Genomic DNA, 18207 nt, shown 5'->3' with positions numbered 1-18207 from the left:
GAATTCAGCAAGCCTACCTCCGTGTGGTTCAGGTCTCATTCCATCAAGTCTTTAAATGTGTGTAGCGTCGACGGAGTCGACACTTTTACTGTGAACAACTGCTTCATCTTCTCCTTCCTCCTCCTCCTCCTCCCCAGGTAACATCTTGCTGAACATCATCATGCAGGCGTCCATGCCGTGCTCCCGGGTGGGGAAGAACAACGTGATGGTGGTGTGCGTCCCCAACCCCCCCGTCGATGACAAGAACCCCTCCAGTGCCGTCCCGATGCTCATCCGAGTCAAATCGTCCGAAGACGCCGACGAACTTCACACCATTCTGGAGGAGAAGAAAGTTTAACGGCCTCCGCTTCTCCCTCCTCACTCCTCCAGACTTCAGTTCAACCTCCACCACCATCGTCCTGTTATATTACCAGACCAGACACCCTCCCCCCATCATCTCTTGTAAACCCCCCCCTGTGTGTTAAAAACAACAGGTTTGGCCTGGACACACATCCCTGCGTGGGCCGCGCCACGGTGACCTCATGATGGTTTTTATCTGCACACACACACACACACACACACACACACACACACACACACACACACACACATGCACGTAGTGTTGTCACAATACCGGAATCTTTACTTCGATACCGATACCAGTTCTAAAAGGATACCATGGCAAAAACTTTAAATATCAGGAAAGGTAATGGAATATTATTAGTGCTGTCAATAGATTTAAAAAAATTTAACTAATTAATCTCACAATTTTCTGTAATTAATCTAGATAAAAAATAGCATTTTTCTTTTTTTGATCCACTTTTTCTCCCCATTTTTCTATATATTTTTTTCTTTTTCTCCCATCCCAATTTCGTATTTCCAATTCTTCCCTCCCCTGTCTTGAACGTTGCTAGACTATGCCTCCCATTGGTCGGCTGTAGTGAGGATAGAAGCCTTGCATCACGTGTCCCCTCCGGTACACGAGGAGGCAGCCTGTCGCATCTTTTCACCGCAGCAGCTCGAACTCTCAGCGGCGAGGAGTAACGCGTGGGAGGCTCACGCTGCCCCCGATACTTCGTTTCCGCCGCACCGGCGTCACCCAACCGACCTGTAGGAGTCGCTGTCCACAACGTCCAATCCCCACCCACCGGCTTTCCCACCCTCTAACACTGCCAATTGTGTTAGTATGACGGCCGGCCAAGCCGGTAGCAACGCAGAGAGCTGGGCTCGATACCAGCATATCCTGCGTTAGTGGCGAGCGCCTTGCCCACTGCGCCACTCAGCCGCCCAAAAATTGCATTTTTCTACTTAAGCCCGAAGCTTGTAACAGATATTTCCTTGAGTAAAATCATGGAATTAATGTAAAATCAACACAAAAAGTATATTTAGATTCAAAGATAGCTTTCTTTGAATACAGTTTCTCTCCTGTGAAATACAAATGTTCAACAAAACCATCAACATTGACTCAGCTAGACCTCTTTCTTATATCCGAACAAGCAAATATACTGCTGAAAGTTCAGAACGTTGAAGATTTTTCACTCCATAGATTAATCTAGATTAATTTATTTTAATGCTTTAAATCATTTAAATTAATCTCAAGTTAAAGCATTAATGTTGACAGCCCTAAATATTATATTAGATGACGGAACATAAACAGTACCGACACTGTTGACAAGCCCACTGCGCAAAGCGTGCTCTCTCTCTCTCTCTCTCTCTCTCTCTCTCTCTCTCTCTCTCTCTCTCTCTCTCTCTCTCTCTCTCTCGCTCTCTCGCTCTCTCGCTCTCTCGCTCTCTCTCTCTCTCTCTCGCTCTCTCTCTCGCTCTCTCTCGCTCTCTCTGTGCGCGCTCCGGTCACGCATCCACTCAACTCATAGGCAATACAGCATCAGGCTATTATTCTAAAAGTATTGGACCGTTTTTAACTGCTGGGTATCGCAATACTTTTGTTGTATCGTGCAACCCTACACACGCGCAGACTTAATTTTCGCACTATAAGCCGCACCTGAATATAAGCCGCAGCTGCAAAATGTAATGATGTGTACATACATAAACCGCACTGGACTATAAGCCGCAGGTGTTTTAATGTTTAATTACCATATGTAAGGGTTTGTGCACAGAGGTGATTGTCAGGAAAGAGATGGCTGTTTCAGGAAGCTCCCATTTATTAACTTGCAGCAGCTGTGTGCCTGTGAGAGAAGAGCGAGTTAAAGGTGGTGGACTGTAACCTGTAAAATCCATAGATTTAGGAGGTCCCCTAGTGGCCGTTAGCTGTAAAGATCTATAGATTAGCCGCACCGTTATATAAGCCGCAGGGTCGAAAAATTAGGGGAAAAGGTGCGGCTTATAGTCCGAAAATTACGGTAACTCTCACGCTGATAATCCTGAGGAAATCCAACGTTTTAACATGCATGATGATGCACAGTACACTTAGTTTTCGGTGTCCTAAAACAAAATTGCGTTATTATACTGTGAGAATTGTCAGCGGTTTCTACTGTCTTGCGCCAAATGCAGTAATGGTGCGAATCTTACTTTTTTTTGGAGGGGAGGGAAGGAGGACGACTACAAAATATTAAATCCGGTGATGTTTTGTCATGTTAAAACATGTAAAATAAACACAAGATTCACTCTTCTGGACTTGGCAACATTCCGTGGGGTTTGAATACTGCTGCTATTGTTTTATTAAGGTGCGAGAGAGAGGACGGGAGAGTTTTTAATGTGTGATTCTGCTGTTTGTGATTTGGTTCTGATCAACAAGGTTCGGTGTTATGGCAAGTATGAGTTGGGAGTATGTTCAGTTTGAATGTTTTATACTTGCGATGTCTGTATTTTTTTCAGAAGATAACAGGACAAGTAAATGTGAGGAATGTGCTGATGTGTGCAAAAACGTTACTTATTAATAACTTTTTTTTAGATAATGGCATCCATCCATGTGACAGAATTTTAGGGGAAATGGTTACCTTCAAAATAAAATAAAGTCCAAGTCTATTCGGTTTCACATATTCAAATATTTGCAGTAAGGAAAAGTTAGTTTTGAGGTGTAGACCAGAGGGGACCATTTTTCTTATTTCTGCGCCCAAACTTCACATCCCACAAGTGTGTGTGTGTGTGTACTGAATGTCGGGAGATAAAAAATAAAAATAAAAAAGATTAGCTCTGGAACTATTTATTGTCGAGGCAGAATTTGTACTCCAGTGAAAGAATATGAAACCCCAATGCAGCTACAACTCACAGGACCGTGTATGAAATGTCTCCCCCAGTCTCGCCACCTATTTTCTAAAGAGCTCTAGAGCGTGTGCGATGGAAGCATGTGATCTAACCACATGTTTCACCAACATGGCAATCTGTGTAGACGTGAATGTCATTGACTGTTCTATGTTTCTTTTTTTTCTCCAAGTGTCCTTTGTATGGCCTTAGAAGACGGCGAGGCATGCTGTAATCCACGTCTTGATAACATTTGTACAGTCATGTGTTGGGGAATAAATGGAAACGTCTGATGAAAATGTCTCCTGATTTTCAATATCTCCCTAAAAGCTTGCGGTTTTTGCCCCAAAAACGCAAGGTGGGCATGTCTGTAAAGGGATAGTCTTGCATAGCCTGTTAGTTAGCGCTGTGCATTGCCATTATTTCTCCACACTGTTAGCGTAGCCATGCCTCTCTCCACACTGTTAGCGCTGTGCGTAGCCATGCCTCTCCACACTGTTACTTAGGGCCGTGTGTAGCCATGCCTCTCCACACTGTTACTTAGGGCCGTGCGTAGCCATGCCTCTCCACACTGTTACTTAGGGCCGTGTGTAGCCATGCCTCTCCACACTGTTACTTAGGGCCGTGCGTAGCCATGCCTCTCCACACTGTTACTTAGGGCCGTGTGTAGCCATGCCTCTCCACACTGTTACTTAGGGCCGTGCGTAGCCATGCCTCTCCACACTGTTACTTAGGGCCGTGCGTAGCCATGCCTCTCCACAATGTTACTTAGGGCCGTGTGTAGCCATGCCGCTCCACACTGTTACTTAGGGCCGTGTGTAGCCATGCCTCTCCACACTGTTACTTAGGGCCGTGTAGCCAGACCTCTCTCCACACTGTTACTTAGGGCCGTGTGTAGCCAGACCTCTCTCCACACTATGTTAGGGCCGTGTAGCCAGACCTCTCTACACTATGTTAGGGCCGTGTAGCCAGACCTCTCTCCACACTATGTTAGGGCCGTGTAGCCAGACCTCTCTACACTATGTTAGGGCCGTGTAGCCAGACCTCTCTCCACACTATGTTAGGGCCGTGTGCGTCTATACTTTCCGTAGCCGCATTTCTGCAGGACGCTCTCTGATTGGCCGACGACAGTTTCTACACTGGTTAGGCTTAGGCACTCTTTCGAAGTTGGTTAAGGTTAGAGTTTGTCTTAGAGCATGGCGATAGAACGCCAGGTAGTTTGCAGGCTGTTCGACGCGTTAATGGGCAAAGACACAGCTCGTCACGCGATTGGGCAAACATGTCAGTGGCCAATCAGAGAGCGTCAGTCAGTGGCCAATCAGAGAGCGTCCTGCAGAAATGCGGCTACGGAAAGTATAGACGCGGGGCCGTGTAGCCATACCTCTCCACACTATGTTAGGGCCGTGTGTAGCCAGACCTCTCTCCACACTATGTTAGGGCTGTGTAGCCAGACCTCTCTCCACACTATGTTAGGGCTGTGTAGCCAGACCTCTCTCCACACTATGTTAGGGCCGTGTGTAGCCAGACCTCTCTCCACACTGTTAGGGCCGTGTAGCCAGACCTCTCTCCACACTGTTAGCACTGTGCATAGTCATACCTCTCTCCACACTGTTAGCGCTGTGCCAGTGCCGGAGAGGGAGGTCTGGCTGAACCTATTATCATTCCAATATAGGGGGGGTGACAACGCCGTTCTTGCTTGTTTGTATTTCTTTGAACCAATCACAATCCAGGGCGGTGCTAAGCCCTTGTGTCCACAGAAGAAGGGGAGGAGAATTCCGCCTGAATAGTGGCTTATACCCACAGTCCCGTGGCGCCGATCCAGACTAGTAAAAGGGAGACTCATGGCTACCCATAGAACACATGTTAATTCAAATATCTTCACGTGAGAGGTCAAGGGTCATGCCATTTTTCCCCTTGCCAGAATTTAGCCTAACGTTGGAGGGTTATTTAGCTCTCTTCCCGATGAACTAGCATAGACATGGTCATCCGTGTCTCGTATGATGATACCAGTATCTTCACTAGCTTTAAAACGGATCATGTAGGAAGAAGGGCCGGTGAAGTCTCAGAGGGTCAACTGGACCACAAATGACTTGTTTTTGTGGCCGCTGCGGCTTCCTGAAGCTTTCCCAGCTGCGGTTTAATCCCAACAGGTGCACAGCATACAGTGTTTCCAGGGCTGACCTTCGATTTCTTTTTTGGAATTCGAAGCTTCAGGGCCGAGATTTTATTTTAATTTGAAGCTTCGAGATTAAAAAAAAATTATAATTTAAAAAAAATATGTTGTGGGACTTGTACAGCACTTTGTTCAACTTTGTCAGTGCTGTAAAGTTTAAACCTTTTTAAATCTTAGACAAACAAAACACTTTGCTTTCATGAAATATTGTAAGCCATCATTTGAGGCTTTATAAAAGCAGCACAATGAACACAAATCTATCAGTGCCGAGTCCGACCTCATCTTAAATAACAAACAGCATTGCTTGTTGTAGTTAACAAAGAGAGGCAGAGTTTATTTTGCACAAAAAAAAATCATCTTTTTATTTATTTTTTATAATCTAATTTTATTTTCATCGAACGAAGCTTCAAAGTATTTAAGACAGCCCTAGTTTCCATAAAACGCCTCATGTCCTAGTCAGTGTCACAATAGTGTCCCAGTCGAGTCACTACATCTCGAGTCCCCAGTGTTCAAGTCCGAGTCACCAAAGAAGAGCCCGAGTCGAGTCCCCATTACCCTAGTCCGAGTCCAAGTCATCAAGGTTGAGTCCACTCCACTGCAGTCAAAGAGCTGACATACAAATAAAAAAAGGTCTACATTAAACATAGAAATGACACAGCGGTCACTGTTTCAAAGGGAGTTTATTTTGTGACACAATAGCCAAACGAATGCACTAGCCATCAATATCTTATGCCAAATGATTAGGGCCTATTACTAAACAAATCATAAATAAATAACTATCAATTAACAAGTCAGAGTCCTCGTCTGCACCTTCCGAGTCCGAATGCAGTCAATGCTCAAGTCCAATTCCGAGTCACAAGTCCTGAAAATGCTAGTATGTCTATATTACTACCTACTATGCTAGTATGTCTATACTACTATGCTAAGTCTGTAGCACTCAAGTTCGACAGTTTGATCTTACTGACTCTTAGCTGCCAGAGTTGTACCCTTCCTGCTGACTTGTTGTACAGAACTTGTAAGTCGCTTTGGATAAAACTAAAGCGTCAGCTAAATGACTAAATGTAAATGGTTTGACAATGACAAAGATCGTCTTTACATTACTAGCAAGGCCATATTAACCAAATAATACTAGTCTATCCATATTAGCCAGTATCTCAGTAACCCGTGTTTATTTTCACTTTTACATACAGAGAAAGTGTCAACCAAATAATGTACAGTATCTGCAAGCCAAGGCTACATACCTCATAAGCTGTGGGACTGGAACCCACGTTGATCCTGCTTTAACCAACTGAACTAATCCCTCGAGCTACAAGGTCAGTCCTAAATGTAGGGATTTGAACCCACACGATGTGGGCAACATTGACATCATTAAGGGGGCGTAAACCTACATTTTCAGAGTGATCTAAAAAAAAAAAAAAAGTATGTGAGAAGAATTTAATGATATTGCCATAGTTAAAAGAATGAACACTATCACCCAAACAAATGACAGTTTTCTGGTAATGTGTATTTCAACAAAATAAGTACAGGAAAATGTACATACCATTTGGAAAATAATACAACAGAAGTATGGCGCTAACATGCACATTACTTAGTCTATGTATACAAAAAGCAATGATTAAAGCCTGGGAAACTGACATGTTAAAATGGTCCTAAAAAGTCTGCAATGTCATCAAACAGCGACCTCTAGGCAAAGAGTCCTGCGTGGTATTGCAGATTGTTTAAATTATTTTATTTTGGTCTGATGTGTGGGTTAGTTGAGTGAGGATGAGGGATGGTTTGCTGTAGACCTCTCAGCGTTCACATCATTATGACGAGCCACCGCTCTTCTCCTTTACATGAGTCCTTGATCCTGCATGTGGGGTTAATTGGAGGATTTTAATATTTAATTAACTTCCCACATTTTTGTTGCTAACCCTAAATGATGTTAGACTCGGTAGCTCAGAGAAGCCAAGCTGTCGTGGGACTCGGTAGCTCAGAGAAGCCAAGCTGTCATCAGACTCGGTAGCTCATAGCACCTACACTATGCGTTAGATCACTGATGCTGGTGACCTGATGTTTTGGCTAGCGATTTTCCCTTTTTCTTTAAAATTCTAAATCCCCTGCCTTATCAGAGAGAGGAATGTACAGTATACTAGAAGGTTTTATTCATAGGGACCTGCATGAATCTGGAGACTGGGAAAACACATCACCTGTGACCGGGTCTGGAGATATCAACACTATAGCTATAACTAGGGCTGTCAAAGTTAATGCTTCAACTTTGGAGATTAATTTAAATTATTTAAAGCATTAGAATAAATTAATCTAGATGGAGTGAAACACTTCAACGTTATGAACTTTCAGCAGTATATTTGCTTGTTCTTTTTTTGCATTGACTCAATCATGCACCTTTTTGAAAATCATCTGACATGAAGATGGAACATGGAAGATGGAAAGACGTCTAGCTGAGTCAATGTTGATGGTTTTGTTGAACATTTGTATTTCACAGGAGAGAAACTATTCAAAGAAAGCTATTAAAATAGTCTTTGAATCTAAATACTTTCTTTGTGTTGATGATACATTAATTCCATGATTTTACTCAAGTAAATATCTGTTACAAGCTTCGATCTTAGCTTCGGCCAGCAATAGCAAACCCCTCGACTATCCCCACTCAACTCCAACCCACAAGTCAGATCAAAACTAAATAATAATAAATGCAAACAAAGTGAAATACCAAGAAACTCACTTTTACCAAGAGGTCGCCATTTGATGGCACCACAGATTCTACCCATAAAAAGAGGGGGGAAATAAATCACAAACGGGTCTCAAAATATTTCTAAAAGCATTTTTACAGTGCAAAACTGTCATTTCCACTCATATCAAATGGTTGTTAAAGCAGTCGTTGCTATTTAACGGACAATACATTCAGCCATAAAACTATACCGCATTGTAACACTGAGGAGGTGCAGATGTGGCCCCAGGCCCCCCACGTTAAAAGCCTTGTTACGTGCGTTTGTGTGGAAAACTATCAACAAATATACACAAAGACACGGAGAACACTGTGGACTGACGTCGTTGATCGTGAATGGCTTCACCTCTTGAGTGCAGTTTGGGGTGCGAAACACTTGTTTTCCTCCAATTACCTACGATAACGAGTTCAAGATCAACAAGTGTGCGATTCCCTCGCGCTCAGAGTTCCTCCTTTCGCGGGTGGATCAGCTGACCGGCCCAGGCACCTAGTGTTCAGAAGTAACCATGTCTTCTTTGCTCGGCACATCAGCCAGCGATGTTCACCACTGCACCTCAGCGGGATGGGCCACGGGCTGGTTCTTCCGGTGATGAGAGCAAATGCCCAGTGTTCTTGCAGGAGATGAGAATCAACGTGTGGTACCGGTAATAGTAATAATAATAATAACAGGAAGTAGCGTGTACAGGTCTGGATCCGTGATTACAACTGAAAGGGTGAGGAAATCAAACACATCTACAGAAGTTAAGATACATACATAGTCAGATCTTAAGGCATAGGGACCACAGAGGAAGAGGGAAGGAAGGAAGAGAGAGAGAGAGAGTCCACAATGACAAAGATTTTCTCATCAACAACTATCCCTGCACAAAATCATGCCTATGGCTGCAAATACATCTACAGGCAATAGGTTTGGGTTTTTTGTGTGTGTGTGTGTGTGTGTGGGGGGGGGGGCTAATGTCACCCATTCACACATAGGAAAACCTTCTCTAAAGTAAAGCTTTCTTGTTTATTTCTTCTTTTTTTTCATCCCTCATTCATCAATGTTAGGTAAATGCTTTTTCAAGTCAATTCCAGTTTGGCGAATCTAAATACACTGTCTAAAAGTAAAGTTTGGATTAGAGATGGGAAGACCAACTGGATGTCAGCATTTCAGCATTTCTACACTCACCGATATAAACTCTAAATGTCTCTCAGGTCGTGTGTGGGGGGCGGGCGGGTCAAATCTAGTCGGTTAAACTAAGAGAAGAGTTGAAAATCCCAATCTTGTCATTTCCATCAGGTGAAAAACAAAAAGTGCCAGTTCATGTCCTGTGGCACTTGCTCACTCCCAGGTCACACAAGAAGCACATTACGCACCTCCCTTTTCAAAACGTGCTCCCCGCGGGATAAAACGAAAACTGAGGTGCGACAGATTTAACCCTCCTAGACCCCCTCCCACCTTCTCTGCTAATACGGGTTTGTACACAATGTCTGCTTATAGGAGCGCGAACACAGAAACCTTAGGGAATACGTTGTGTTTCAGGGCGTGCTAGAGCCGGAAGTTCTACCTAAACAACTGAGATATAGAATCCCTTTTCTCATGTAAAAAAAAGAAAGTCACATATAAAATGAAACCAAACAAATCAAAGGAGGGGGGGGGGGGGGGGGGGGGTGTGCACCATGTATTATCAAAAGCGTCACCTTTTCTCAAGGCTTATTAGTGAGTAGTTAAGCAGCAAGATATTTACAACGAACAGACACACTTGTCAGCCTTTTCCCAGTTCAGAGTTCAGCCAATGCCTATTCAGCGTGGAGGTCAGGTGATCCCGACTCACAGTTCCAGGATGTTATGTGTAAGATTGCCTGATGTCCAGGGCCCCGGTTCCCATGGAAAGCGCCTGTTCAACCCTCATCGAGCAGGAACGTGATTTTAGAGAAGGAAGAGGCACTTCTTGATTGGCTGGTTTTTTTTACATAAAAAAAGGCTTTCCCTTTTTTTGTCCTCTCTCCTCTTTTTTTGTCAGTTAGAACAAACTAGACGTTTGGTTGCGATTCTCTGTCTCGACACTAGGTGGTAGTGTTGTCTCAGGGGTCGGATGCAGGTAGGCACTTGGTTATGAGGCTCTGAGGCTGCTATGTCATCAGGATGGGCTTCTGTCTCACCTCCAGGATGTCTGGGAAAACAGTCACACACGTCCGTTTGAAAAGAGAAATAACGACAGAAAATAAATAAGTATCAAAATAACATTTCAATAATTTTTTTTTTTTAAGAAATCTATCAAAAATGATTCTGTCTATTTTATACTCATTCTATGTCTGCACTTTATGCATTGCTTTTATTTAGTCAGAAACCTGCTAATAGTATTTTTATAGATTTTAATGTCAGAAATCTATCATAATCAATAAGCGTGGAAAGGTGAAAGTGCATTTCATGTTGTCAGAAATCTATAACAATTTTTTTTTATATATAGATTCTAATGACAAATCTATTAAAAACATTTTCAATTCTCCCTCTCATTTTATGCCCATCTATAATTATGACAATTCTATGCTCATTGTATGCCTATGTCTATTTTATGTCTACATTACTGCTGTGATGCACTTTGGGCTGCAATTCTTGCATGAGAGGTGCTATACAAATAAAGTTTATTATTATTATTACTATGGCTGAAGATTATGCTAGAAGATTATCAGACATGTGAAATGACGGTGGGAGTTCTAAAATATACTAATAAACTGGGATTCTGTTTAGAATTCTTAGTTTCTCTCTCGGAGATTGCTGCATTTACCAATATCACCTTATACTTTGCATCACTGGTGGAACATAATGCCAATATCACCACGACACCATGCGTGTCTATCCGCTGGAGGCCAATATCGCTCAATACCAGTGCACCCAATATAGATCCTCCCTCCCTCCCTCCCTAGTCTGTCTAAGTTGACCTCTGACCTGTGGTGATGCGGTGAAGGGGCAGGGTGACGTAGGTGAGGTGCGAGTACAGCAGGAAGTACTCGTCCGTCCGGTTCAGCTTGAGCCAGGACCCCACCAGAGAGCGACCCGTCCCAGAGAGCGAGCGAGAGCGCAGGTTGCTGGTGTTGAGATCTGCTCGGACACACAGACACACCGCTTACATTCCTCAGTATATCTTTTAGGGCTGACCCCGATTAGTCGAATAGTCGACTAATCGATCGAAATGAGCCATAGTCGACTGCCAACCCCTTAGTCGAATGCAAAACAAATATATATATAATAATATATATATTATATATAGGTCTAGAAGCGTGGTTAACGCTAATGGCGCACATACCGTCTAATGAACACACTAGACTAGACAAATATCAAGATGTATCCATCAGTGGACCAATTGCATGCTTTTGCAGAGGACAAGAAGCCTTCAGTCGACTCCTTCAGACATTAAGCACCCCCCACAGCCCAAATGGAATGATAACAAAAAAAAATTTAATCTTTATTTATTTTTTGCATTGGGGGGGGACAAATTTCGGCCAATCAAAGTCGACTATACAAATCCTTAGTCGAGGTCAGCCCTAATATCTTTACATGTCTGTAGATATCGTCTGTTCCCAATGTTCGTACTGAAATGGGAAAGAGAGCATTTTGTTATTCTGCTCCCTCGGCTTGGAACATGTTACAGTCCAGAATGACCTGAAACTCTCTGGCTATGTATCACTGGATGCTTTTAAATGCCTCATGAAAGGACTAGAGCAGGGGTGTCAAACTCATTTTCACAGAGGGCCACATCAGCATTATGGTTTCCCTCAAAGGGCCAAAGACCGTATAAATGTTAATGTATGTAAAATAAATGTAGCTACTCATTTACATATTGTTAAACATGTTGTTTCTGTATTTATTACTTATTCAAGTTATACATTTTGCATAGATGTACAAATATATGTTAGCTTATGTTATTTTAACAAATAATTTTAGTTTATCAGAACCCCACATTACTCCATCAATCAATGATCAAACCATTCAACTAAATAACAAAGAAGAAAACCTTTTTGTCACAGTCAAGAGGGGCAGAACTAACAACTGTGAGCTGCAAAGAACATGTGGGACAGATGTAGCAGATGTTACAAAAACAAATGGCTGCACACAACCTTACAGAGGCCATACATCCAACTAATGGAAGATAGTTTAATTAACTTTAATTAACAGATTGCAGAATGGGTACAGTACAGTACAGCTCAATACACACAATTGTTAAGGGGATGCAGACCAGAGAAAGACTTTCGACTTGTTTACATCAGGGTCCCCCATTTTCAATTCGTAAAGGAAATTGCTATTATGTGTCTGCATGAACACACAACTGTAACTGTACTCATAAATAAGGGTTGTCTCAGTTCACAACTATATTGGTAAAGTTTTGGGTGGGACTTGTTTGCGTCCCTACAGCTTCTTATTCAATTGAGCGAGATGCTTGGTTATGTCACACAGCCAGTTTGCATCTGACAGTTCAGACAATATTTCTTCAACCCTTTGTTACCTATTCCGCCTGGATCTTTTTTGTATTTTGGGCTGTAAAATTGTCAAAGAATGTCTGAGGAGTAAGTGCTTTTGGCTTTTTTCCTTTGTTACTTCATCAATACCTCAGATGTTCAACATACATGTATGTGTAAGAATGTGTAATAACTAAGGCTGTCAAAGTTAAAGCTTTATTAACGCATTAACCCACAATTCTTTTAACGCCGCTATTTTTTAACCCAAGATCAATGTTTAATTAGTGTATATACTTGACCACATGGTGCACAATTGTACAGCCCTGGCCTATTTTATAATTCTATTCCATTGTGCTTCTATTTAATAAAATTTTACCTTTTATTTAATTTGACCGTAATTGTCTGTCCGTTAATGTCGCACCAAACAACAAAATCAAATTCCTTGTGGTATGTGTAAATTACTTGGCAATAAAGACCTTTCTGATTCCGATTCATTCAAAAAAAATTAAATAAACAAATGCAGAAATGAATCTTGAATTATTGACCGTGAACCAAAATATGGGACAGCGGCGGCGGCCATTTTATTTGTGCACTTACCTTCATCGTCCTCCTCCCTGAAGAACTCCTCGCTGTCGTTGGCCGAGTGGGACTTCTTCATCTCGGCGATGCGGCTGCGCGGCACCTTGCGACGCAGCGACGGAGAGAAGAAGGAGGGGCGGTTCCTCTCCGGCGTCGGGGGGGTGCTGAACGACGTCACCTGAGGGCGAGGGGCGGAGGTCTGGTGTCAACATGGGTGGGGGGACACTTTGATCTCTCGGTGGTCCTCCCCCTGGTGGACACTTTGGGCGTCAAACACGTAATGTCCTACACATAGGACTAGAGCTGTTCCCCTGACTAAGGATTTGGTTAGTCGACTTTGATTGGCAGAAATTTGCCGATAGTGGACTGGTAAAAAAAAAAAAAAAAATCATCATTCCATATAATGATGCTAATGATGGAGCATCGCCGTCGGTTGTGTGATAGTAAAGGGCTAACCTTCTGTATTGTCACAGTGAAAGGGTTAACCGGCTGTCGTGTGGCAGTGAAAGGGTTAATGTCTGAAGGAGTCGACGGAAGGCTTCTTGTCCTCTGCAAAAGCATGCAATTGGTCCACTGATGGATACATCTTGATATTTGTCTAGTCTAGTGTGTTCATTAGATGGGTGAAATCCTCTTTCAGTGCCTCTGTGCCTGTTTTCTTAGGCAGTTCGTCTCTCTGGTATGCACGCCATTAGCGTTAGCCACGCTTCTAGGCCTCTTTGCTTTTGGAAAGAATGATACAAAATATATATATTATAATATATATATATATATTTTTTTGCATTCGACTAAGAGGTTGGCAGTCGACTACGGCTCCTTTCGATTGACTAATCGGGGTCAGCCCTACATAGGACATAGGCGCCTAAAATGCTAACGGTGGGTCTGGAAGAGGTAGAGTTGTCGGAACACGCTAGCACATTAATGGATATCAGTCGAGTGTGTGTCGAAGCGAGCTCTAGTGTGCACTTTGTAATATATAAAAGGTGCAGTACTTTAGTGTAGAACTGTTAAGAAGTTTTGATCAGATTTATTTGCGGGGGCGGGGCCCCTAGGGTGAAGCTTGCTGAGGGCACCAAATGCGCTAGGTCCGGCCCTGCACTCTGGTGTACTTTTATGAGAGGCACGTCTGCAAGGTGGAGATGGTACGGTCCTGTAGGGGTGTCTGAGAGTGTTGGTATAGTTAAAGGTAAGAAGGATATATAAATGTGTTGACCCCCTAATCGTTTACCTCTTTTGTGGAAGGGGTTGTCTTTAATCTAGTTTTAAGAATCGTCGATCCTTATTTCAAGACAACAAGTTAAATGTATGACTTTTTAAGACATTTTTAATACCACTTAGAGCAAAATCAAATACCAAATCCATGACCATACTAGCCAAAAACGAAATAAAACACATAGCGACACTGAACCGGCCAATACACTTGTGCGCCAATTTAAATGATTGTGCGTTACACACAAGGCTAGACGTACCAAGCTCCCGGTAGCCCCGCAAAAAACAACGACTTGAATACAAAAACATTTCATATATTTAATATTATTTCATGTCCCGACTGCCCCCCACCCCCTCCAAAATAATTGAATACCTGTGCAAATTAAATGTAAGACTTTTTAATACCTTTTAAGGCCTTAAATTGAGATTTCTTTAAGACTTTTTAATACCCCGCAGATACGCTGACTTGCAGAGAATGTAGCTTGTTGGTTTAGTGATTATTTCTTTAAACAAGTAATTAGCACAAAACAAGTGCAACAGCTTTAAACGAGCAAAATTATCTGCCAGTGCGGGAACTACACATTTGACTTACAATATCAAAAACATAAATAAGCATGACGATAAAATCACTCACACTAAACGGGTCTTGTTTTTATATACACAGAACATTCTTTGTAGACATCATCAACCCAATTGCTAAGAGGTATCCAGCCAAACAGTAGACACACAAAGCCCACATCTGGGAGACATGCCTACTACGTGATGTATATTCAGTCCAGTAACATGAATAATTGATGTTGACCTGGTTTCTCTCTCTCTCTCCCTCTCTCACCAGACAACTGCTCTACCTCCTGAGCCACTGTCGCCTTATGTGTGTGCGTGTGCGTGTGTGTGTGTGTGTGTGTGTATGTGTCACTCCCCTTCATCGTCAACAGAGCCAACTCTTGCTCACAGCTGATCCGAGAGAAAAGCAAACCACTGGTCTTTTATTGAGCCTCCCTGCGTCTGCTGGGTTGTAGATGAACTAGATGAGCTCGATGTGGACTCACTGCAACACTAACTCATCCATTCTACATCCACTGCACACACCATCCACATGCACACACTCCCTTTAAACTTTTCTTTTTTAATCCACTTTTTCTCCTCCTATTTTTCTGTATTTTTCTCCCATCCCAATTTAGTCGTTATGCCAATTCCCCCCTCCCCTTCCTGGTTGTTGCGCGCATTTGCCCCCTACTTGCCGGTCTAGGGGGCCCTGAAGTCTATCACATGCTTCCTCCGATACATAGGAGACAGCCAGCAGCCTCTTTTCACCCGACAGCGCGGACTCTCATTGGTGAAGTGTAACGCGTGGGAGGGTCACACTACCCTCACCAGTTCCTTCCCTTGCTGTGCAGGTGCCCTGACCGACCTGTAGGAGTCGCTGTTTACAACAACCAGGATACCACCCTCCGGCTTCCCACCCTCGAACACTGCCAATTGTGTTAGTATGACGACCGACCAAGCCGGAGGTACCGCTGACAGCCGGATTCGATACCAGTGTCTCTGCGGTGGTAGACAGACGCTTAGTCCGCTGCGCTACCCGGCCACACCCTAACATTCACTCACTTTAAAACACTTCAAACTCTTTTTAAACACCATATTTAATCTATTTATTCTTACAAATTTGCACTACCTCTTCTACCAAATTTTTGCATCGTGTTTCTTTGCATTCCGTATATTGTATATTTTGTACAAAACTTGGAACTTGATACCGGAATATCAGATCGATGGGTTCCTGTAAGAAAGAAATGGCATGTTTCCCATGAGGTGTTGATCCCATCTGTCACAGAGGCACAGAGGTCTTTTACCGGCCTCTCAAGCACATTCTCCTTCTGGCGTTGTCCGAAACCATCCACTTATTGGAGTTCAATTCTTTTTTAAAGGCCGTCAGATGTTTTCTGAAACGCTAATTCTGCCAGATCCATATGGTAGGAAAACAAGCCAATGATAATCTCTTTGGAATTAAAACTCCAAATGACAAAATGTGTCACGTTGCTAGCACAGAGATCGATCCACCTTCACTGCAAGTCTCCTCATCCACCGAGCTGGACTCAGAGAGAGGTGATGCAGCATCTTAAACTAGCTGGACTCAGATGTGATGCAGCATCTTAAACTAGCTGGACTCAGATGTGATGCAGCATCTTAAACTAGCTGGACTCAGTGAGAGGTGATGCAGCATCTTAAACTAGCTGGACTCAGAGAGAGGTGATGCAGCATCTTAAACTAGCTGGACTCAGAGAGAGGTGATGCAGCATCTTAAACTAGCTGGACTCAGAGAGAGGTGATGCAGCATCTTAAACTAGCTGGACTCAGAGGTGATGCAGCATCTTAAACTAGCTGGACTCAGATGTGATGCAGCATCTTAAACTAGCTGGACTCAGAGGTGATGCAGCATCTTAAACTAGCTGGACTCAGAGGTGATGCAGCATCTTAAACTAGCTGGACTCAGAGGTGATGCAGCATCTTAAACTAGCTGGACTCAGAGAGGTGATGCAGCATCTTAAACTAGCTGGACTCAGAGAGAGGTGATGCAGCATCTTAAACTAGCTGGACTCAGAGAGAGGTGATGCAGCATCTTAAACTAGCTGGACTCAGAGAGAGGTGATGCAGCATCTTAAACTAGCTGGACTCAGATGTGATGCAGCATCTTAAACTAGCTGGACTCAGATGTGATGCAGCATCTTAAACTAGCTGGACTCAGATGTGATGCAGCATCTTAAACTAGCTGGACTCAGCATCTCAAACTCAGACTTACAATGCAAATCTCCACTGATAAGTTTGAAAAGTCTATTTATGGACCTCATATGGACTATATTAAAGTCTCCCTGAATGTTACTTTAAAGTAGGGATGTTCGATATTGGCTTTTTTACCGATACCGATATATACCGATATTGTCAAACTCTTAATTTCCAATACCAATATCAACCGATACCGATATATGCAGGGTTTCCCCCCCCAAAAAACGGAATAATTTCAGGTAATTAACATTACATATCTCTTGTTGTGGAATTAACACAACATTATGCATACTTTTGACAATAAATAAAATCAGAATTTGTTCTTACTTGCTTGCCTGGGTAAATAAAAGTTAAATAAATGTTTGAAAACCGATACCGATCATTTCCGATATCCCATTTTAATGCCAATATCGGCCAATAATATCGGACATCCCTACTCTTGTGGATCCCTAGGGATTTCGACGAAAATGAGCCTTTTTTCAAAGCCATATAACTTTAACTGTTTACTATTTTTAAAACTTTTTTCCCCCCATGATTAACAGTAATAGCATAATCTCAATATATCTCTAACAGATTACTCATATTTCGGAATTATAACCACTCAAATCTGTGTTTGTTTGATACGTCTTTTTTCATTGAAGAAAAACGGATAAATTGTTTTTTTTACCATATTTCTACACATTTCCGCTGCCACATTACAAATTATGAAATCTCGACGAAATACCTCTGAATAAGAATTAAAAAAAAGAATTAAAGATTCGATGACTAATTCGGCCAGAAACGGCTTTGAGGCGAAGCGTTACTAAGCGCTCATAGATACCTAAAAGTCCTGCGGTGGTTCGACGCAGGTTCGACGGCTGGAATCTTGAACTCTGGTCGCTGGTGGCAGGAGGACCACGGGTCCTCCGTGCAGTGCACTTCCTCATTGGAGCGCGCCGGCTATGGGGGGCTCGTGTTTCGGCGTATGACACGCTGTGGACCACGGGGTCCGGTTCGCCTCTGGTTCTGTGTTGAAAATCCACTCGCTCGACCCCCCCCCCCCCAAAACCATGTATCCGCAGTTTCAATCACCGGAAGCCCGCAACAGCCTCTCTCACCTTCCCCTGAATTGTGGCAAAGTTAGCTG

The 18207-nt window shown here is 43.0% G+C and overlaps 2 protein-coding genes across 3 annotated transcripts in view; one reads left to right on the top strand and one right to left on the bottom strand.

Annotated features, from left to right (window-relative positions):
- The window catches only part of nup50 (nucleoporin 50), a 56795-nt gene extending 53553 nt beyond the window's left edge, over positions 1–3242 (top strand). Inside the window, exon 8 of the mRNA XM_084330235.1 lies at positions 138–3242. Coding sequence (XP_084186361.1) covers positions 138–337 — 200 coding nt within the window. The 3' untranslated portion in view covers positions 338–3242. The remainder of the gene's footprint in view (positions 1–137) is intronic.
- A 2775-nt stretch (positions 3243–6017) lies between these two features.
- Positions 6018–18207, bottom strand: part of kiaa0930 — an 85333-nt gene continuing 73143 nt past the window's right edge. For both annotated transcript variants that reach the window (XM_084330049.1, XM_084330050.1), the window contains 3 exons: positions 13110–13269; positions 11005–11157; positions 6018–10228 (listed from right to left, as the gene is read on the bottom strand). In XM_084330049.1, coding sequence (XP_084186175.1) covers positions 10188–10228; positions 11005–11157; positions 13110–13269 — 354 coding nt within the window. In that variant the 3' untranslated portion in view covers positions 6018–10187. The remainder of the gene's footprint in view (positions 10229–11004; positions 11158–13109; positions 13270–18207) is intronic.

Source organism: Notolepis coatsorum, assembly GCF_963971535.1.
Source record: "Notolepis coatsorum genome assembly, chromosome: 15".
Lineage (NCBI taxonomy): Eukaryota > Metazoa > Chordata > Actinopteri > Aulopiformes > Paralepididae > Notolepis > Notolepis coatsorum.
Note: the sequence above shows the minus strand (reverse complement) of the source record. Positions and strands in the feature narration are given on the sequence as shown.